General features: G+C 34.1%; 1 protein-coding gene across 1 annotated transcript in view; it reads left to right on the top strand.

The window, feature by feature from the left end:
* MDGA2 (MAM domain containing glycosylphosphatidylinositol anchor 2) overlaps positions 1-24,171 on the top strand; it is an 800,938-nt gene that overhangs the window by 677,170 nt on the left and 99,597 nt on the right. Inside the window, exon 9 of the mRNA XM_063091085.1 lies at positions 20,798-21,067. Coding sequence (XP_062947155.1) covers positions 20,798-21,067 — 270 coding nt within the window. The remainder of the gene's footprint in view (positions 1-20,797; positions 21,068-24,171) is intronic.

The raw sequence follows: 24,171 nt of genomic DNA, 5'->3' as shown, positions 1-24,171 counted from the left end.
TCCATATAGTCTGGATATTAATCACTTATCAGAAATATGATTTGCAAATATTATCTCCCATTATGAGGGATGCCTTTTTACTCTGTTGATATTATCTTTTGATGCACAATTTTTAAAAATTTTCATGAAATCCAACTTGTCTATTTTTTCTTTTGTTGCTTGTGCCTTAAGTTCCATACTCAAGAAATCCTTGCCAAATTCAAAGTCATGAAGTTTTTGCCCCGTGTTGCCTTCTAAGAGTTTTATAGTTTAAGATCTTACATTTAGGTCTTCAATCCATTTTGAGTTAATTTTTGTATATGTTGTGAGGGAAGGGTACAATTTCCTTCTTTTGGATGTGGATATCCAGGTTTTCCAGAACCGTTTGTTGAAAAGACTGTCCATTCCTCATTGAACGGATTTGCCACTATTGTGAATCACCATTTGAACATATGTGTAAGGGGTTATTTCCGGGCTGCCCATTCTATTCTGTCGGTCTATATGTCTGTCTTTATGCCAATACCACACTGTTTTGATTACTGTAGAATTGTATGAGTTTTGAAATCAGGAAGTGTGAGTCCTCCACCTTTTTTGTTCTTCATTTTCAAGGTTGTTTTAACTATTCAGAGTGCTTTGAGAGTCACAAGAATTTTAGGATGGATTTTTTTCTATTTCTGAAAAAAAAATGCCATTGGTAACTTGATAGGCATTAATTACATTGAATCTGTAGATCTCTTTGGGTAGTATTGACATCTTAACAATACTAAGTCTTTCAATCATGAACATGAGATGTGTTTTTATGTATTTATATCTTTTTTAATTTCTAAGTATTTAAATTTATTCTTAATTTATTCTTTAATTTTTTTGATGCTGTTGTAAACGGATTTTTTTTGTAATTTCCTTTTCAAATTGTTCATTGTTGGTGTATAGAAATTCAACTTTTTTGGGTGTTGACATTGTAGCCTGCTACTTTTCTGAATTAATTTATTAGTTCTAAAAGGTTTTTTTGTGGGGTCTGGTGGGTTTTATACCTTGTTTTCTATCATCTGTAAACAGAGATGAAATTATTTCATGTTTTCCAATTTGGATGAGATTCATTTTCTTTTCTGTGTCTAGTAGTTGTGGCTAGAATTTCCAGCAGTATGTTGAATGAAAGTGGTAAAGTGAACATGTTGGCCTTGATACTGATCTTAGAAGAAAAGTTCTCAGTCTCTCACCATTTAGCATAACGTTTGCTATGGATTTTTCATATATAGCTTTTATTACATTGAGGTAGTTTTCTTCTATTCTTAGTTTGTTGAATACTGTTATCATGAAATGGTGTTGAATTTTGTCAAAGGGTCTTTCTGCATTAACTGAGATGATCATGTGTTTTTTTTTTCTTTATTCTATCAATGTGATGTATTACATTGACCAATTTTCATATGAAGAAAATGCTTGCATTCTAGAAATAAATTTCACCTAGTCATTGTGTATAATTATTTTAATATGCTGCTGAATTCGGTTTCCTAATATTTTGTTAGGGATTTTTGCATAAATTTTATTAAGGATATTGATTTGTAGTTTTATTTTCTTGTAGTGTCTCTGTCTTCAGTATCAGGGTAACACTGGCGTCACAGAATTAGTTAGGAAGTGTTCCTTCCTATTCAGTTTTTTGGAAAATTTTGAGAAGGATTGGGTGTTAGGTCTTCTTTAAATGTTTAGTAGAATTCACCAGTGAAACAATCAGGTTCAGGGTTTTTCTTTGTCAGGAGATTTTTGATTACTGATCCAATCTTCTTAGTAGCTATGGGTCTGTTCGATTTTTCTGTTTTTTTGTGATTTAGTCTTGGATTTGTCCATTTCATCTAGGTTATACAATTTGTTCATATACAATTGTTCATGATAACTTTTATATTACATTTTATTTCTGCACAATTGGTATTAATGTGTCCACTTTTATTTCTAATTTTAATAATTTAAATAATTTGGGGGTTTTTTAGTCCATCTAGCTAAAGATTTGTCAATTTTGTTGATGATTTCAAGGAGCCAACATTTGGTTTTATTGGTTTTCTTTATTATCTTCTATTCTCTATTTCATTTATCGCTGCTTTCATCATTATTATTTCCTTCCTTTCTGCTTGCTTTGAGTTCAGTGTTCTCCTTTTTCTAGTTCCTTAATTTGTAAAATTTGGCTGTTGATTTGAGATCTTTCTTGTTTCTAGTGTGTTGATAGCTAAAAATTTCCCCCTGAGCACCACTTTTGCTGCATCCCATATATTTTAGTATGTTGTGTTTTCATTTTCTTTGATCACAGTGATTTCTCATTTATGATTTCTTCTTTGATCCATTGGTAGTTTAAGAGTGGGTTGTTTAATTTCCACAATTTTGTACCTTCAGTTCTATCAATGTTTGCTTCATATATATTGATGGTCTGTTATTAAGTGTGTAAATGTTTATAGTGGCTATATCTTGTTACTGCATTGAACCTTTTGTTAATAAATAATATCCTTCTTTGTCTCTTTTAAACTTTTTTGACTTAAAGTCTATTTTGTCTGATATTAGTATAGCTGCCTCTGCTCTCTTTTGATTTCTATTTGCACAGAGTATCTATTTCCATTTTTTCACTTTCAGTATTTTTGTATATTTGGATCTAAAGTGACTCTCTTGTAGACATCTTGTAGTTGTTTCATGTTCTTATTTTTATCCACTCTGCTGATTTCTGTCTTTTGATTGGAGAGTTTAATCCATTTACATTCAAAGTAATTACTGATAAAGAGGAAATTATTTCTGTCATTTTGCTATTTGTCTTCTATATGCCTTATACATTTTTGTCCCTCATTTTTTGCATTACTATTTTCTTTTGTATTTAGCTGATTTTTGTAATAAAATGTTTTAATTACATTCTCATTTCCTTTTGTGTATATTCTATATTTTATTTTTGTTTACCATAGAGATTACATTTAACATCCTAACATTAAAACACTCTAATTTAAATTTAACTTCAACAACATGTAAAAACTCTGTTCTTTTAACAGCTATGTCCCTATCCATCTCAGTTGTTGCTGTCACAAAAGCACATCTTTATACATTGTATACCCAAGAACATAAACTAATATTTCTTTTAAATGTGTTAGTCTCTTAAATTATGTAGAAAACAAGATGTGGACTTACTCACCAAAGTTACAGTAATAGTTTTAGATTAATAATTGTGTTTTTTAGTGTATTAATCTCTTAAATTATGAAGAAAACAAAAAGTTGAGTTATAAACCATTATTACAATAATACTAGCTTTTATAAGTGCTCATGTTTTCATCTTTGTTGATATCGTTATTTTTTCATACAGCTTCAAATTACTGTTTAATGTTCTTTCATTTCATGCTGCAGGATTCTCTTGAGCATTTCTTGAAGGGAAAATATGGTGGTAACAGATTCACTCAGCTTTTATTTATCTGTTATCATCTTAATTTCTCCCTCACTTTTGAAGTACAGTTTTACCAGATTTAAGTTTATTGCTTGGCAGGCTTTTTTCTTTTAGAGATTTGGATATATTGCTCTAATGCCATTTAGCCTCTAATGTTCCTGATAAGAAATTTGCTTATAATCTTGTTGAGAATTCCTTGTATGTGATGAGTTACTTTTCTCTTGCAGCTTTCAAGATTCACTCTTTGGCTTTCAAAAGTTTAATTACAATGTGTCTTAATGTGTGACTCTTTGAGTCAATCTTACATGAAATTTGTTGAGCATTTTAGATGTTTATATTTATGCCTTTCATTAAATTTGCAAAGTTTTCAGCCATTGTTTCTTCAGATAGTCTCTCTGCCTCTTTCTCTCCCTCTTTTCTTTATGGGTGTCCCACTACACATATCGTGGTCCACTTGATAGCATCCCACAGGTCCCTTAGGCTCTATTCACTTTTCTTTAATCTTTTTTTTTTCTCTTTCTCAGACTTGACAGTTTTCTTTGTCCTACCTTCAAGTTTGCTCATTCTCTTTCTACCTGCTCAAATCTGTCTTTGAAACTGTCTAGTGAATTTTTCATTTGTATTTTTCAGTCCCAGACATTCTTTCTGTTTCTTTTTAGGTCTTCTATTTCTTTATTGATATTTTCATTTTGATCATACATCATTTTCTCGACTTTCTCCACATTTTCCTTTTGTTCTTTGAGCATCTTTATGACAGCTGTTTTAAAGTCTTTGTGTAGTAGATTTGTCATCAAGACTTTTTCAAAGGCAGTTTCTGTTTATTTTTTCTCCTTTGAATAAACCATACTTTCCTGTTTCTTTATATACCTTATGATATTTTGTTGAAAATTGGACATTTGAATCTAATGTAAGGATGTGATAACCCTGGAAATCAAATTCTCCCTTCTTCAGGGTTTGCCACTTTTTGTTATTTTTTTTTTCATTAATTGTTGTAGGGTGTCCCTTTGTCAATGATCAACCTAATGTGTAAACTTAAGATTTTCTTGGGTATTTTCCAAGCTGCACCTTTCCTTGGGCATATGTGTTCACTTTCTAATTTTCTCCATATATGAGTTGCTTTTAATGGCCTAGTCTTTAATTTCTGGCTCCCAAAAGGGGGAAATAAACAAAACTAAAGTGTGAAGAAAGGTGCCCACCCTTTAAATGCCCTGGAAATCACTTCAGCCAGAGGAGGAGGGGCTTGATACAATAGGGGGACATATAATAACAATGGCCTCACTCCTCTTTGTCTACATTTCTGTGACCAGAAGCAGCAATCATTGATCAGAGCACAGATCCCTGATATTAGGATGACAGGGTTCTATTTGCCTACCTTGAGTCCCACAAACTATGTGCAGGTTGCCCCAGGAATATCAGCACAGTTGCTTGCCACAGGGCTGGGAGTGGGGGATATGTAGCTGATACAGTGGAAAGAGCTGAAATTGACTTAAACTAACTGCAATTTACAATGCCAGCCTTCCCCTGGAAGTTGCAAGCCTTCAGTGGACTCCAAAATATTTACATCATAAAGATTTTGCAAGTGCAATTGTTGTCAACATGGGGAGACATATATCAAATGCTTCCTACTTCATCATATTCCCAGAATACTCTCTCTGCCTTGGTATTCTTAATCTGCTCTTCCTCCATCCTCTTTCCCATCATACTCAAGGAAAATGTCAGCCTCTCTTTACTGTGCCATATCTCTCCTTCCTTAAACATGCAGGAGTTCTATCTACTCTATTGAGTACTTTAACTTTTCCTGTTCCCTTTATCTTTGACAAAGTATGTTTGCATAAAATGTATTTTCTTCCTCTGTGCTCTGCTTACTACATTTTCCTATTTCCAAGGCCTCATCTTTTTTTCTAAACATTTCCAGTAGTCACTGCATCTGCTAGAGAAATCCCTGATTCACACTCATAAAGCTGTATTTCTTTTTCCAGTCTCTTGAGATTGTTCACATTACATATATGAGACACCAAAAATTTTTAAAATCCTTATTTTTGTTTGTACAAAATTTAATTTTTTGTCAGAACCACTATTTTTTTAGACTTACTCAATTCATCTTTAATCCCATTGCAAATTGTACATTCTCTATAGAAATGCTTTTCACAAATACATGATCACTTCCTATATAGGACTGAATTATGTCCCCCCCAAACTCACTGAAACTTAAATTTTGTCCCCCAAGTTTTAGTTAGAAACTTGGCCCCCACTGTGACTGTTAAGAGGGTGAGAAATCCTATTATGGTAATTATGGTGGTATTTATGGTAATTTGTGGTATTTATGGTAATTATGGTGGTATTATGGTGGAGCTTTGAAGAGGTGATTAGATTGTAGGACCGTGCAGGAGTGAATGGATTAAAAATGGTGGTCAGGGGTGTAGTTCTGAGGGTTTTAAAAGAAGAGGAGAGTCTGTCTCTCTTGCTCTCTCTCTGTTCTCTCTGCTTCCACCATCTTGCAATGTGAAACCCCTGGGTCACTCCCCACTATCAGATGGATTTTGGATTTCCCAGCCTCAGAAACTGAAGCAATAAATGTTTTCCTTATAAATCACCCAATTCCAGGTATTTTGTTATAAGCAACAGAAACAGACTAATACACCTCCTGAACCTAGAACTAAATACAAAATGTAAACTCTTTTCTCATCTTTTCAAGAATTGGTTCTGTGATAATTGGTATACTACACCACCTCTGGAAATCATTTTCATCCTCTGTTATGCAGATTCTTCTGTTGTGTAAAAGAATGAGCGAGATGGTTTCCCTAGTTTGTTCAGTCCTAAAATTTATTCTAAGATGATTGAAAGAATCATTTTTATTTTATTTTCAATTTTATTTTAAATTGAACTAATTGTAAAACTGGAATTTTATGGCATGTATGAACATATACAATACGATTTATTCTGGACCACTTGCACTAAATCTTTGATATAACTTAGCTATTAGTTTTTGCTTTGTTTTATTGAACGTTAAATACCTTTAGATGAAACAATCTTTAGCTTTTTAGTACAAGCTATCTAATTTTGATAGCTACATTTTTAATGCATGTATTATGAATCTCTATTTATTTTATTAGTTCATAGCAGGCTAAGGCCTGACATTTTGTTTCCCATACAGAGACTCCTGCACTGTTTGTTAAACATTTACCAATTGTTTCATTTGCCTGATTGTCGGGGCTAGTGTTTCTCAAAGGAGCTGATCTTTGAATTCTTCATGTAAGATATGTAACAGAATAAATTGTTTGTATTAATATATAATTTATGTGTTACTTTTTTCATTGAAAAATCTTCCTCCAAAAAAAAACTGAACATAACAGTACACTGTGATGTTGGTATACACTTTGGTGCAATCTTCTTTCCTCATCACAGATATGTAAGAAACAGTTTCTGAAGCAATACTGGATCTCAGAGCACATATTAAATAGCACAGCTCTAGATGAATGACCTTAGGAATATTTCCTGGATAATTATATTTCCTGGATAATTATATTGTGGTTACATTTTACTGCTTTCTCTTAGTTTTGTTCTTTTTCTTATTAAACAAATGAAGAGAGAAAATAGTTAACTGAAGATACAAAGTAGGTTCATGTTAAATGAACATTTTCCACAAAATAACTAAGGCAAAAAAAAAGTCACCGAAGATGAATAGTTATTATATTACTTTAAAAAATACTTTTTACATTGAAATTATTACTAAATTTATGTTGCCAGTAGATTCTTGGCATTAAAATTTTAGAATATAAAACAATAAGGACATTTGAAAATAATAATCTACCATTTCAAATATAGACATATATGTAAATAACTTTCACTTAGAAATAGCTATTATAAACATACAATGCTGTGTTTTTGTTGCCTAATATTATGAAGAAGACTCCAAAAACACAAGCAACAAAAGAAAAAATAAACAGCATTATATCAAACTAAAAAGCTTCTGCACAGCAAAAGAAACAATCAACAGAGCAGAAAGACAACCTACGGAATGAGAGAAAATACTTGCAAACTATACATTGGACAAAGGACTAATATCCAGAATATACGAAGAACTCAAACAACTATACAGTAAAAAACCAAATAATCCAATTAAAAAATGAGCAAAGGAGATGAATAGACATTTTTAAAGGAAGACATACAAATGGCTAACAGGTACATGATCACTAGTCATCAGAGAAATGCGAATCAAAACCACATTGAGATATCTCTCACCCCAGTAGATTGGCCATTATTAAAAAGACCAAAAATTGCAAATACTGGCATGGATGCAGGGCAAGGGGAACTCTTCTACACTGTTGATATGATGGTAAATTAGCACAACCATTATGGAAAACAATATGGAGGTTTTTCAAACAACTAAAGATAGAACTACCATATTATCCAGCAATCCCACTACAGGGTATATATCCAAAGGAATGGAAATCATCATGTCAAAGGGATACCTGTACTCCCATGTTAACTGCAGCTCTACTTTCAATAACCAAAATATGGAACCAGCCTACATGTCCATTGACAGATGGCTGGTTAAGGAAAAGATGGTATATATACACAATGGAGTACTACTCAGCCATAATAAAGAATGAAATTCTCCCATTTGCAGAAACATGGATGAGTCTTGATAAAATTATGTTTAGTGAAATAAGCCAGACAAAGAAACAGAAATACTACATGTTTTCAGTCATAACTGGCTGCTAGGTAGGAAGGAAGAGAGGAAGGAGGGAGGGAGGGAAGAAGGAAGAAATGAAGGAAAGAAAGAAAAAAAAGACCACAATAATACATTGAACTTTCAGAAGGAGAGAACAAACCAAAAGATACTAGACATGAGGGGAGGAAGGGAGGGGGTTGGGAAGTGATAGGTCGGGTGAAGGGCATAAGGAAATATCACAATTTGTAAGAATGAATATGCTAATAATAAATTTAAAAAGGATAAAGCACAAAGAATCTTTCATTGGCTACACTATTTTAGTCTAATTAAACTTGTGCCTATTTGGGAGGAGTAATGTTATATTAGAATTTACTTTTCTATATTTGTTTTTTTTAAAAAAAAACAGGATTCAATCAGTATTTTATATTGTATTGGTTTGGACAAATTTACAATAACAGTATTATAGTATCGTATAAAGTATTTTCACTGCCCTAAAAATCCTCTATACTTCACCTATTCATCCTTTTCTCCTCCCCAACCCTAGAAATCACTGATTTTCTTTTTCTTTTCTTTTTTTTTTTTTTTACTGTCTGTATAGTTTTGCCATTTCCATAATGTCACATAGTTGCAGTCATATAGTGTGTAGCCTTTTCAGATTGACTCCTCACTTAGTAGCATGCATTGAAGTTTCCTTCCATGTCTTTTCATGGCTTGGTAACTCATTTCTTTTTTGTGCTAAATAATATTCCATTTTCTGGGTGTATCACAGTTTATTGATCCATTCACTTATTGAAGGACATCTTGGGTGTTTCCAAGTTTGGGCAATTATGAATAAAGCTACTATAAACATCCATGGGGGATTTTGTGCAGACAAAAATTTTCAGCTCCTTTGGGTAAATGCTACGGTGTACCATTATTGGATCATATGTAAGAATATGTATAGTTTTGTAATAAACTGCCAAACTATATTACAAAGTGGTTGTACCATTTTGCATTCCTACCAGAGATGAATGAAAGTTCCCGTTGTTCCACATCCTTGTCAGTATTTGGTGTTGTCAGTGTTCTGGATTTTGGCCATTCTAATAGTTGTATAATGGTATCTCATTGTTGTTTCAATTTGTATTTACCCGATGACAGATGATGTACAGAACCTTTTCAATACTTAATTTTCATCTGTGTGTATTCTTTGGCAAGGTGTCAAAGTCTTTGGCCCATTTTTAAAATCAGGTCATTTTCTTATTGTTGGGTTTTTAAGGTTCTTTGCATATTTTAGATGACAGTCCAAACATATTCTGTAAAGAATATATCTTGGCAAATATTTTCTCCAAGTCTATGGTTTGTTTTTTTTATTTTCTTAACAGTGTCTTTTGCAAAACAGAAAATTTTAATTTTAATGAGGTCCACTTATAAATTATTTTTTTCACAGACCAGGCCTTTGTTGTTGTATCTAAAGAGCCATCACCAAGCTCAAGGTCATCTAATTTTTCTCTGTTATTTTCTAGGAGTTGTATAGTTTTGGACTTTGAAGTCATGTGAGTTGGGTTTGTACCTTAAGTCTGTCATCTGGAATGTGTGGAATGCTTGAGGATGTAACTTATTGGATTTAGTTTCCTCATCTGTAGAAAAAGAGATAATAGTAATACTTTACAATGTTGTTGTACAGATTGAATAAAGTAATAGTATGTGAAATGTGCTAGCAGTCACAAGGATTAGGTTAATCTTAAAAATCTTGGCTGTCTCAATCCATTTTTCTTCTACCTACATTTATCCAGATCCTACAAACCTCTCAATATCCTTTTCCAAGGATGTTATTTTTTATATCTTACTATACAGAATAAATCAGATTTATTTTGAAACTTAATTAGCAATTCTCTTGTTCTTTCTGACACCAAATACCTGGAGGGTTTTTCATACCAATTCTCCGAATTTCCAACACTAACTGGGTGTTCAACAATTCAGTTCAAATTCAGTTCAATTCTCATAGTAACAACTTGGAGTTAATACAGTTAAAGGGCTCTGTCCCACAAGATTGCCCCCACTTCAGATGCCAGTCACAAATCACAGGTCGCCACTTGTACTTCTAACTTGCCAACTATAAATTCAGAGGTTCCCATGACCACCTCCACCCATCTTTCAGGTTTGATAATTTGCTGGAACAACTCACAGACACTTCAAGAGAACATTTCAATTACGTTTACTGATTTATTATAAGGAGTACAACTTAGGAACAGCCAAATGGAAAAGATGCATAGGGAAAGGTATGGGGAGAGGGCTGGAGCTTCCAGACCTTCTCTGAACGTGCCACCGTCTCAGCACCTCATATGTTCATGGAGAGAGGGGTTGTCATACACTAAGTGTACCAATTTAGCTAGTGGGCAGTGGAAGAATTTAATTCACTGACTTAATTCTCCAACTCTGGATTATTTCCTGTAAACACTGGATTTGTTAATTACTAAGAGCACAATTTCTCTAATCCCTTTAAACCCAGCAAAGACCAGATGACAAGTGTTTTACTGGGCAGGCTTTGACTTGAGAAGAAATGGATTGAGAAGAAATGACTCCAATGTGTTCACGTTTAGCAGTGTCCCCTCTAATGACTAAATAATTAGTATCATCTTACATGAAGTCCTCCAAACTGGCAGGCATTCTCCTTTTTTAACTGTAAATGGCTGAAGACAGCCCTCTATACATATTTAATATCCATAGTCTCACAGTCCCTTAAAGATTTAAAAATGGTTATATAAACATTCATTGATATTAGTTAGGTTTTCTTATTTATTTAAACATTTTTATTATCTTTTAAATCAAGAGTATTGCTTTGCTTATAGTTCTGATACTCGTCTAAAACGAGTAATTGTTTTCAATAAATAAAGGCAAAATTTTATTTATAAACAACATCAAAAGGACATATAAACAAGACTCTGATCCGCTTATTAAAAAGTAATACACATTTTTCCTATAATCTAGTGTTTTCAGGCATTACTCTTTCCCAATAAGCTAGACATTTGTATATGGATTTAAACACTAGAATTACCCCCCATTTGAAACCATGCCAGACATCTTGAACTAATAAGTACAAGAAAATAAAATGTTAAAATTAGGATTGATTTTGAGCACGTGTTACTTAATGGCTTTATTCCAATTAAAATTTTTATTGACTTTAAAAAGATTACGCCTTTTCCTCCAGACATTCAATATTCTGCATAAACTTGTATATATTAATGTATGCGTAATACAGCAATTAATATACATGGAGTACATTATTACATAAACTGCGATTTGAATATGGTTTGAACTCCCTTAACATTTTTTTTTAACTTAGCAGTTTTGTTGCAATATTTTTATGCTTTTCACAAAGCATGATTTCCATTTTTTACCTTTGCAAGTCTGTGAATTCTAAATGATAATGTGAATAGGCCGACCTCTATTTTAATTGATAAGTTTGAATAGTCAATTTGGCAAGATTTTCAAAGTCCTCTTTGAGGGAGAGAGCAAGATCATGAAACATTGACAGTATTTGTAAATGGAAATGAAGCATAGGTTGTTATTAAGAGCATACATTCTAGAATTAGATTGCCTTGTTTGAATCTTTACTCTGCTACTTTTTAGCTGAGTGACTTTGTTTAACTTCTCCATTCCTGTTTTTTCTATAAAATAGGTTACTGTTACAAAAAGATAATCTGTGTAAATATCTTGACACAATACCTAGCACTTAGTAAAAATTCAATGTCAATAAATATAATTATTATCATCATCCTCCAGTATATATGTAGTGAGATAGTGTGACAAATAGACTTTTGAACCAGATATTTTAACATTAGCAAATAAATTCTGTGTAATATAATGATATATTTTAAGAATCATTTTGTTTAATTGAACAAAACAGAGGCGCCTGTTTATTTCTTTTAAGCAATCCTTTTTAAGCATTTTATATCTAAGTGGATATTTTCTTACAATGTTGTTTATTTCACTTTCTTAGTATCAAATATTTCATAATAAAGCGTGATGAACAAATCTTATACCTTTACAAAATGAGTCTATCAGAACAGTGAACATTTTTTTTTTAACAACTGAAGCTTTCTTTCATCATATTCAAAGTCTTCATCCTATACATTTAATCATAACTGCAAAGGTCTAGCCTTCTCACTGGGTATTCCGAAGAATGAAATGTTGAGCTCATTAATAGCCAGTATGCTTAAAGTAAACCTTAAATCAGGAGAAATTTTTCATAGGCAGACTTGATTGCACTATAATGCATGTGCTCTGTTTCACAAGCTTTTTCAAGGTTAGCTTGAAACTACCCTGGAATTCAAGTAGTTTGAGCTGCCTTTTAGATAGATGCAATTATTACTTTAATTTAGAGATGCTTTCCCCCTCAGACTCTTTATGAAAATAAGATGTGTTTGAAGCATTTTAAACTGAAACTATCAGATGTCCTTACTGGCCATTAACCATCGAATGGGCTGAATCTCGTAGATATGGACAAATGACATCCATATATAGAAAGGATCTAAAAGACTCATTGTTTGAAATAAGTCAAATACATTCAAAGAATTCTCACAGAAGTTTATTCATAGAAAAAGTAAATATGTATTTCCCTGTTAGGTACAATTAATTACATCTATAACCTTTGTCACTTTAAATGAAATTCATAAGAAAGATAAGAAGTTGCAAACTCTTTTAGTTTTATTTGACAAATACGAATATAATTTAGGAGCAAATCTGAATTCACTTATTTGCATTTGATTCCAGGATCATTAATCTTCACTCCACTTCAGCATTTCATTCCAATGGCCAATTGTTTGATTTTGTAATCATTCCAAAATTCTCTACCTCTGAAATATTAAATTCCTACAAAATCCTGTTTAATGACTGCAACTTTCTAGCTTCCAGATTCTCTTGTTGTTCTCAATGTACTTACTTTTCAAGTTTTCACATTGTCCTAGTGATTCTGTCCGTTGACTTCTTTCCCATTAGTTTTCTTCTGCATTTATTTCCTTCCAGAACCAGCTTGCTCTGTTACTTGAGCTGTGCCTTCTTATTATCTTATTCCCTTTTGCTTCACTATACCAAGTCTGCACTCATAATATTAAACTACTAAATTTTGAGGGACAGAAGCCATGTGTTTCAGCTTTTCTCTTGCTATGTAACAAACTACTCCAATAAGTAGGAGCTCTAGAAAAAAAGCACATTTTATTATATTCAATTATAATAATTTTAATTAGCAGGTAGTTGATCTGGTCTGGAAGGTCCAAAATGTTTTAACACCTGGAACCTTGATGGGGACAGCTGGAAGGCTAGGTTTAACTCTGGCCGCTCGTTCTTTGTACAATCTCAGGGCCTCCTCACGTAGTCTCTACAACAGCGTAGTTGAACTTATTATATGGGAATTCTGGGTATTTCAAAAGAAATGGCTTTTTTGAGGTTAAACTTTTTTGAATGAAACTGCAAGTCTCTTTTGTCCTGGGCCCAGAAATTGGTACAACATCACTTCTACGATATTATATTGGTCAAAGTAATCACAGTACCCATCTAGATTTAAAGAAGTCAACATATACTTCAGGTCTTGATGGGAGGTATTTTGAAGATATCGTGGATATCTTTACTCTTTTACATCATCCATGCATTCATTTGTTCAATCAATAATTATTTAATCAACTATAATGCCAGGTACTGTGATGAATACATGGGATAAAGCAATGAATGGGGATGTTTAGGTCCCTTCATAACGGAGCTTACATAAAAATGTTATGAACAAATGTTGAAAATATGTAGGAAATAAATACAATAAGTAAAAATTAACTGTAGGAGAGATACTTTACTAACTGATTATCACAGACAGGCTTTCTACCTAGGCAAAATCTGAAAGTTTAGAATGAGCCATCCATTGAGAGAGAAAAGGAAAGGACATCCTAGGCAGAAAGAATAAAGCCAAAGTTTTAGAGCGCAGAAAGGGCTTGTCATGTAGAAGCAGGAAGAAATCCTGTGTGTCTGAAACATAGTGATCAAGGTGAGAATGGTCTAGAATATGACCAGATCCACAACTTGTATGAACTTGCAGGCCTGGTTAACAAGGAGGGGTGAGTCAATAAAGTGTTTAAAGCAGGAAATAAGATCAGCTAATTTCTCTTTTAAAAGCACATCTGGCTAATTTCAGGAGAATGACAGAAAGTCGAAATAGGAAGCTCACTGGCCTATTAGAAGGCGATTGCAAAAAATTTTTAGTAGTTCACGTAAGAGATGATGGTAGTGGTAATGGAGAGAAATGTATATGCTCCTAATATATTTTTCTAAGATAGAATCAGTAGAAATAACTGTCTTTTCTAATCAGAGAGAGTGTTCTCGAACAAACAGTTGCCATTCCTTGTGTCCAAACATCTATTCAAATGCTCCAACCTGTAACCCAGGTAATATATACTCCACAAAAAATGCTTTGACTATAGTCCTCGATGGTATTAAACTTGTCAAAAAATAGATATTTTTAGTCTCAACTTGTTTCTTGATCACACTTGACACTTTTGATCATTTCATGTTTTTGAAACATGTAATTCCTTTAATTTTTTGTAGCACATATCTCTGGATACCTCTGATTATTTATATTTATTCTCCTTTTAGGAGCTTTTATTTTTCTCTAATCTCATAAGTGATTATACTTGAGTGCAAGTCCAAATTAGGCATTTTACTTGTCTTTGTTTGTACTCATTCTGAGCCATCTCAGCAGAACTGTAACCTGTACTCAGGTTACTGTAACGTGCACTCTCTTCTGAGTTGGCTGTCAGAGACATGTTTTTCTGGGCATATAATAGACCAAGTATTTTGCAAAACCCTTCCAGTGGAAACAGTGGAAAATGTTGAGTTATATTTTTAAATATTATAAAAAGCTTTAAAATTGCTATTAAAACATACCCTGTCAAATTTTTATGAAAACAGTAAAATGAGGCTACTTTTGCCCTGAGAGCATTTGCAGTCATGGACAAATTTGAGCTTTAGTTTTGGTGACATCTCTAGGCAAGGGTGAAGAACTCAAGAGTATTCACTGGAGGAGGAATCTATTGGTAGACCCTTCCCCCGAAGAAGTTGGAATTTAAAGGACTACAGTATTACCACAGGGTAAAAGTAAAGCTGAAGTAAACCCAGTCCACACATTCCCACACCTAAGGCAGTGCAAGAAACTTGCCATTTTGAAGTGACCAGGATGGGGGTGATATGGGCATCCATGCTTGAAATTATAGTCACAAGCTGGCCTTTATGTGGATTTTTTTTTTTTTTTTTTTTTTGAAGAATAATCCACTTTATTTCCAGGCATTTGAAAAACATAGCTTTGCCCTTTTTTTTTTTTTTTTTTCTTTTTTTCGAAAGATGACCAGTAAGGGGATCTTTTTTTTTTTTTATTTTATTTTTTATTTATTTTATTTTATTTTATTTTGTCGATATACATTGTGGCTGATTATTGCTCCCCATCGGGGAAGAAGATATAACAACCACAATTTATGTGGATTTTTAACTCAAATTCATGTCACCTGATGGTTGAAATAAGCCTCAAGCCATGAACTTAGATTAATATGATCCTAGACATTGATGCTAATTGTTGCCTGTGGACACAAATCTTCTCCAGAGGAAGAAACCATCATTTTAGGCATAAAATTATCCCATAAATATTTTTGAAAGGACAACGAGCAGCACAGTGTCAAAATTAAGAACACACAGAAACAATGCACTCTGAGAGAAAACCAGCAGAAAAACACCCTGAAAACTTCAGTTGGGATTTTCAGATAATATATAACAATTACTTTGTTTAAAAAAATAAAAGACAAGCTTGACTACATTTGCAGGTAATGGAGAAGCATAAAAAAGTTGCATAGCAGGTACACAAAAGAACTACAAAGTAAATGTATAAATTAAAACTACATTGTTGGAATTAAAAACACGGTGGATGAGTTTAGCAGATTAAGCAGAGCTGAAGAAAAAATTAATGAACTGAATTACCTCAGAAGAATGTATTTATAATGAAATACAGAAAAAAAAAATGGAAAATTAGGAAGAGAAGTTGAAAGATGTGGAGGACCATGAAAAAGACCATCAAGTGAAGACATAAAGAAGGTAGCAGAGGTGGTGTTTGAAGAATTAGTGATGAGAATTTTCCAAGTTTCCCCAGATGAAAGACACCAAACTTAAATCAACAGATTTAAGAAGCCCAACAAATCCCAAATCTATAATTAAAAAGAAATTCATACCTATTATACTGAAGCTATAGAACATCAAGACAAAGAGATTTTGAAAAGTAGCTTGAGGAAAAATAAAGTAAGACTTTGAGCAGAACTTGCTAGCAAATAATGGCCATCTGAAGATGGTGAAATTATATATTGATATGCTGATCGAAAATAACTGCCAACATATAATCCTATCTACAAGGAAAATATTTTTAATAATGAGTTTAAAAATATATTTTTAGAAAATTAAGATCAGTGTTCACTGAAGATATGACAGTTCAAAATGATAATTTCAGACACAAAGAAAGTGATCACAGATGGAAGGTCTAAAATGAAAGAAGGAATGAAAGGCAAATAAACTAACATATATCTGGATAAATTTGAGAAATAGTACAGGTAGGAAATGATAATAAGAGAATAAAATTCAGGACTCTGTAACACATGTTAGGATGAGAATAAAAGGAGCAAATTGTCCTTACATTATTGGTTTGTCCAGGAGCATGGTAAGGGTACCAATTAGTGTTTTGGGACAACTTAAGTATGCATGGTGCGAGCTTTATGACAATCAAAATAACAGAAACAGAGTAGTACTCTTTGTAGCAAGAAAAGAGTTGGAATAATGATGTAATTCATCAATCTAAAACAAGGCAGTTTTAAAAAAAAGCAGAAAACAAACAGAAAATACAAAATAAGAAGGTACATTTGTATCCAAATATATCAGTAGTTATAGTAAATATGAATGAGTAAAGTACTATACGCTTTGAGTAAAATAAAAATATTGTCAGACTCTCTTGACAAAATAGAACATAAGCACACATTGTTTAAAAGAAATGCTTGTAAAATATAAGATTACTGAAAATATAAGAATAAAAGGATGGAAAAATATAACATGTAAATACTAACTAAATGAATGCCAGGGTAGCTGTATTAATATAATATAACACACACTTTTAAGAAATAAAGCATTACTAGAGATAAGGAGATTAGTTTATAGCGATAAAAGCTATTCATGAACAGCGTAAAACAATTTTAAATTTATATAAACTTAATCACTTAACCTAGAAACAGATAAATCAAAAAGACAGAACTAAAAGAAATTTTAAAAATCTAATATGCTTTAGAAGAATTTAACACACTCTTATAAGTTAATTCAACTACAGTAAGTAGACAATAAATAAACAAATAACAAACAACTGTATAGATGATTTGGACAACTCAATAATCAGACTTGTCTCAACAGATGCATCTCATACTCCAAAACTGCAAACTATTCCTTCTTTGCAAGCACACATGGGATAAATATCTATTCTATATTGCCCCACACAGTTTCAGTATATTCAGAGGATTGAAAACTTAAGCAAAGATAATAAAACATAATCTGTATGTTTGGAAATGAAGAAACACTTTGCTAGTAGGTGTTCCTACTGAGTGACTCACAGGTACACGAAATCAACGTGTCCACCATACCTCAAATGGCCTCTCTGTGTTTCCCCATCTTTGTGACTGACATCATTATCGACCTCACTGCCTAAGGCATCATTTGTGGTCCCACTGACCTCACCTTAGTTCAGGCTTTCACCAGTGATATTATCTCCACAACTAGTCTCTTCCCTCTGTCATTTATGCTCCTTCTCTCTGCCACAGTATTTTTTTCTAAAAAGGTAACTGGATCATGCAAATTCTACGTTTAAAAATGTTAAAAGACCCCCCAGTACCAACAAATAAAATCCAAACTCCATAACATGACATTCAGGAGTCCTTGAATCTAGAGTCTCTGCCTTTCTTTTCATCTTTATTTCTTCCCGAGCCCTCGCGGTCTTTTCTGCAGCAGCTGTGCTGATCCATTTCTATTGCTCTCAGCATCCCCTCCTCGCTAGCTCCTGCTTAGCTTTGCATGTACTCATCCCTTTACTTGGAACGCCCTCTCACCATTTACCTATTTCCTATGTATCCTGGAAGACACAGATCAAGTATCACCTTTTTTATGGTTCCTTGCCTGGTCAATCCTCATAGTGTCATTCACTTTTTTACTTGTTACCCTAAAATTATTTTTTATAGTCTAGTTTTGAAGATTAGATTTTTTAACTGGGTTAGACCATGAAGTACATGAAGGCAGGATATTTTTTCTTGTAATTCTTTTTTTTAATTCTTAATATTATTACTTCTTTACCTTCTAAGATGTTCTTGTGGCAGTGAGAGGGGGAAAGAAAAGGGGGATAGGAGGACGGAGGTGGGGGTGAAGGAGCAGAGCTGTCCCATAGCTGACTCCTTTGCTGGCCTGGTTGCAGAGGGTGGGTAGAGGGGCATGGCTGAGGCCGGTGGGACCCTCCCACTCCAGCTCGGAAGCCCAGGGGGTTTCTAGCAGTGGCTCTGTTGTCACTGGGCTGGATGTGAATATTGGGGGTGGGGGGGTGTCTGAGGCCCTGGAGGCCCCCCTCATCCTGTCTCAGGATTATTAGCTACCACCACTTAAACTCTGCACTGGAACTAATTTGTTGTTCTTTGCTTACTTCTAAAATGGAAGAACTTCCTGTGGGGATCAGCATTTGAGCCCTGTGGTTGAGCTAAATTGCTGCTTTGCTGCTGACTCTCTGGGGAAGACTTTTTGTGCATCTCAGGTTATAATTGTTGACCTTTTAAGCACTTCCTGGTCTTGTGAGGTCCAATACACCTGGGTTGTGTGGAAACTCTGTTCTGGGCCTGAGTCTTTTCAGCAAACTGCTCCCCCTGCAGTTCTATATTCCTGACCAGTCTCCACTGAGTGGTTCTGCACTGATTGGGGGGCAGATCAGCTATCCACACTGTGCCCCAATGTTCCCCTGGTGGGCCTGTCTCCCCCACCCCCTGCACCTCAAACACGTTCCATGGGTGGGCCATCCACTGGTCCCTTGCAGTGACTCAGTGGCCTTTGAGTGGCTCCTTTTTTCATTTGTCTGTTACCACTCTCTCCTATGTGTGTCCATGGGAACCCTGTCAGTGGTCTTGCTGGCCTGGGGGCCAGCAAGGCTCTCTTCTCCCCTGCAGTCTCCAAGCAACTTCACACAAAGGCACAGCTGCGTTTTTTGCAAGCTCTTGCTCTGTGTGCTTACCAGGGCCAGCCTGGAAATGGCCGGGGCTCGAAATGGTTGGAGCGGTCCTTTCTTTCTCTTATCACGGCTTCTCCTCCCTTCGTGAACTCCATAGATTCCTCCTCCTCTTCCCCCGAGCTCTAGTGGCCCCAGCTGGGCAGTCTTTGTTTTTTAGTACTTGTAAATTGGTCGATTGTGGAAGAGAGTGATGCTGGCGACTGTCTATTCTGCCATCTTGATTTTTACTCTGTAATGTTCTTTTTAATTCTCAGCACCTTTAGAGAGAGGACACAAAAACAAAAATAGAGTGAATGGATATTAGAATTAATACTGTAGTTTAAAAATATTTTCCAAAAGAAGGAAGAAGGATCAGTCAACAGACTGGCACTGAGAAGGAAGATCAACATTATAAAAAACAGGTGGAATAACATGTAAAGAGTATTATTATACTAGGCATATTTTGTATGGTAGTCCTAAAACCTTTTAGCATAAAGGAAGAATCACTGATGGGATTGTACAGTTTTTATACTGCAGAACTCAAAAGGGTGCCATGTACAATAGATGTTTTTGTTGTAAAGTGCAATCCTGAGTGGTGGCACAGAGTTTCCTTGATCAAATGGAGCAAATCATTAGAGCTCAGAAAATAATTTTAATTTATTATGACCATTGGTTGACATTAAGAAAAGGACTGTACTTTGTGCACTCTAAATAATGAGAGAAATGTAACATCTTTGGGGGATATTCCCATCCAAAAAAAAAAAAAGAAAAGAAAAAAGGTTAGGTACCTAATGTAGCAAGTTTTAGTTATTTTTTTTTTTAAATCACAATTATGTCAAATTAATGAGCCATTGCAGTGGGTTGAAAACCACCTCCACCTGTGTATAATTTGCCAAGTCTGCTTAAGATTTACACATGAATATTTTGACTTGTAGTCAAATAAGATCAGACCAAATAATTTGGAGAGCAAATTTATAAAATTACGTTACCTGTTTTATTAAATAATTGGTACTCAGAAGCCCGAGGACTGAGCCTCCCATGGGAATAATTAGAATTCACTGACTTGAACCAACAACATTATCTGCTTCAAATTATTGTACTAGGTTGGAGAACCAGTCTTACTCTGCATTTCATGTCCAGAGCATTAGTTGGTTGCTGACAGTATAAACAAACACAGTTATGACAATTTTTTTCTGGGAAGCAGCTAGAAAGGAAAAAATTAACTCTGCTAATTTCACCTGCAAATGCTCTGTAAGGCAACTATGCTCATTCACTGCCCACACTCAGGAAATCACATCTCCCAGCCCAAGCTGAAATTCCTGGGCCTAAATATGTTCTCCACCCACCTCTTATCTTCCTTTCCTATTGTTACATTTGTTCTCAGAGTAATTTCTCATAATAAAAACAGCCATTGGCTTATTGCAAGCTACATCTTTCATCTGTTTTTAACATATCGTTTCTACAGATCCCCCGGCTGTGGAACCAGCATTCCTGGAAATCCGGCAAGGACAGGACCGAAGTGTGACTATGAGCTGCAGGGTACTGAGAGCCTATCCAATACGGGTGCTGACCTATGAGTGGCGCTTGGGCAATAAATTATTACGGACGGGTCAGTTTGACTCTCAGGAGTACACAGAGTACCCAGTGAAGAGTCTTTCCAACGAAAACTATGGGGTTTATAATTGTAGCATCATAAATGAAGCTGGAGCAGGCAGATGCAGCTTTCTTGTTACAGGTAGGATTCTGAATATTTTGCCTTTTATATATTTTATTTTTTTAGGTCAAAGGATCTTAGGCCTATGTCAATATAAGAATGAAAACATTTTGTAAATCTGTGTTGTTTTTTATCTAGGGCATAGACATACATTAAAAGGAAATATTCCTTTTTATTGTTATTTTGTCCTGGTAAAGTTGGTTGTAATAGTTGGAGTGTTGATGCTAGTAAAAGAAGAAACTGGGCATTATGTATTACCTGAAAAGCAGTTGTAAAAATAATGATTAAAATTTTCTAGCCTTAAAATATGTTCATTAATAATATGAATTCTTAGTGATACTTTCTTATGAGAGAATTCTTTAAATACGAATTGCTTCAATTGAGCCATTTTTGCTTCCTGAAATATAACATTAGTTAACCAAGGAACGTGAAGAACGCAAAGCTGCCCTCTCTGCTGGATCTTGCCACTTCTTGGTTTTACAATCCCTTTTATTAAGGTTCAGTTGCACTTAAGGCTTTTCTATTTTGATTCTGAAAGTAGACTGATAACACAGAACCAAAAGTCCCTAGGATAATATTACTTACATGGTGATCTAACTGCTAATTTTTATCCCTAGATGTATTTGCAGAGTAACGAAAATGTAGCCTATTACTCAATGGGGTAACCTAAATGGCATGTTTACTTTCAATCCTTCTTTACGTATTATATCCCAAAGCAATAAGACTCCTTCAAAGGCAATTATTTTTTACGTATTAGTACAAATGAAGCATCTAACTTTCATTTGTTAATGTTCCAAAACAAAAATATTCCGTAAAATGAACTATATTCCTTTCTTCAACCTTTTTGGCCTTATATATGTTCCTATTTTCTATAGTGACACTGTTTTCTAACTTTAGGCTAGAAAGTTTAGGTCCATGGTACCTCTGCAGATTTTCGTTGGCTCTCTATTACGGGATACAAATTGTATTCTTTGAACTAGAAGACAGGCTAAGACCGAGCAAATACTGTCTCTATCCTCCCATCCCAGATCCATGAGGTGTGACAAGTAGATTTTGATAGCCATGGAAAGGAATAAACCTGTTATAGGTTGCCCCATAAAGGAAGAGGAAATAGCCCCACACATTAATTTGTTTCCTTTGTGCACTTTTCAATCTTCAGTCACCTGATAGCTTCAAGATCTCCACATACAATGTAATATAGTTTTGAAAAAGAGAAAAGGAAATGATTGAATTACAAATACAGTATAATCCAGGGAAATATAGATAGAAATTGATGATCCTATTGAATCAGGTATCTGGAAGAAATCTGAAAGACCATTAGTTCCTCTACTGAAACATATCAGAATATTCCTTATGAATTTCCCACAATTCAAAACTTTTTGAAGCTGACCGAAGAAAACGAGGGAATAGAAAATATAAAAAGATACATATGTTCTCTATCCACAAAATGATCTTTAAAGACAATTCTGTTTACTTCCTGAGACCGAAATCGACTATGGAAATTTTAAGTTGTATTTTTACAATTATTTTACCAAATTCAAGATCACTTGTCCACCTACCATGAATGTTGAGTAGTCACCCAAAAGTAGACTTCGTCTCACTGCACACCAAAATGTACATAATTGAACTAAAAGCAGTGGAAGCTATACTTACTTTGGCTCCTAGGCAAGCTTTGTTATTATTTTGTCCTTTTTTGGATTGTGTGTGTGATAGGTGTGAGAGTATGGGTCGTGTTTACTGAGTTGTCAGAGGAGTGTGGGAATATTTTCCTGCCAGGAAAAAATAAAAGTAAGCAAAGTTATTTTGGAAACACTGATCAGCGTAGCTTGGAGTTCACTGTCCATGTTGGAGAATAATAACTACAGCACTACAAAATACTGTGAATTTGCATATATTTTATTTACTAACATTAGTATGGTGAAGTTACAGTAGTTGTCTGTGGTTAAGTAACCTTCGTGAGCTGTGGTAGAAACCCAGACAGCATTTATCATGTTTTTCTATGGAGGAATTTTTATAAGTTCTAAAGATTAATGTGGCATATTGATTTATTAGAATAAACCCACTTATAAATATGAAATTCAAAGTACTTATCTGTATGTATTTGTATATTGATATGTAGACACAAAATATTACTATTTTAATAGGTAGCTCTGTGCTATTATAGTGGAGAATTCAACTGGAACATGGATTTTGCTTTATCACAGGTTGAAAATTGTCCAATATTTACCTATTGAAAAAAATGTTCTTAAATACTTCAAATGTCTAGGTTTATCCTTGCATAGTGTTACTGGATATCATTATATGGTATATTCTAGCACATAGCTTGATCCAGAAAAAAAAAAAAAGTAAATCTGTAGTAAATAGAAAAGAGATAGATGAAAGAATTAATGCTTGGATAAAAGAAAACTTGCTGAAAATTATTTTTAAAAATGGGAGAAGAGGTGACTCAGAGAAGGTGAAAAAGTGGTTCAAGTTGAAAATGAATAATATTTTTTGTAGTGAGCCTACTGATGCCCCTCCAAAAAGGTATTTTTATGTCCTAATCCCTGAAACCTGTAAATATTATCTTACATTGCAAAAAAAAAAAAAAAAACTGATTATGTTAATGATTTTGAGAGCAGGCACTTATCCTGGGTCATCTGAGAGGGCCTAAATGCAGTAATATTTATCCTTATAAGAGTGAGGCAGTGGGCATTTTGAGGCAGAAGAGAAGGAGGCAATGTGAGTACAGAGCGATGCAGCCACGAGCTAAACAGCCCCTGGGAATATATTCTCCTCTAGAGCCTCTGTAGAAAGTAGGGTCCTGCCAAGACCTTAGTTTCAGACTTCCGATCTCCAGAACTGTGAGAGAATAATTTTTGTTTGTTTGGTTTTTTATTTTTTATTTTTATTTATATTTTTTTTTTGAGGCTGGCCAGTAACTGGAATGGAACGCTGGACCTTGGTGTTATCAACACTACATTCTACGCAACTGAGCTAACTGTCCAGACCATGAATTAAAAAAAAATGTTTTAAGCCACCCAGTTTACAGTAATGTGTTATGGCAGTCTTAGATAACTAACACACATTACAACTCACTTTTTCAAAGACCCTCATTCTTTAAAATGCTGCAAGTTAATAAAATT

The sequence above is a fragment of the Cynocephalus volans genome, chromosome 3 (genome assembly GCF_027409185.1).
Source record: "Cynocephalus volans isolate mCynVol1 chromosome 3, mCynVol1.pri, whole genome shotgun sequence".
Taxonomy (NCBI): domain Eukaryota; kingdom Metazoa; phylum Chordata; class Mammalia; order Dermoptera; family Cynocephalidae; genus Cynocephalus; species Cynocephalus volans.
This window is presented reverse-complemented; position numbering and strand designations above follow the sequence as displayed.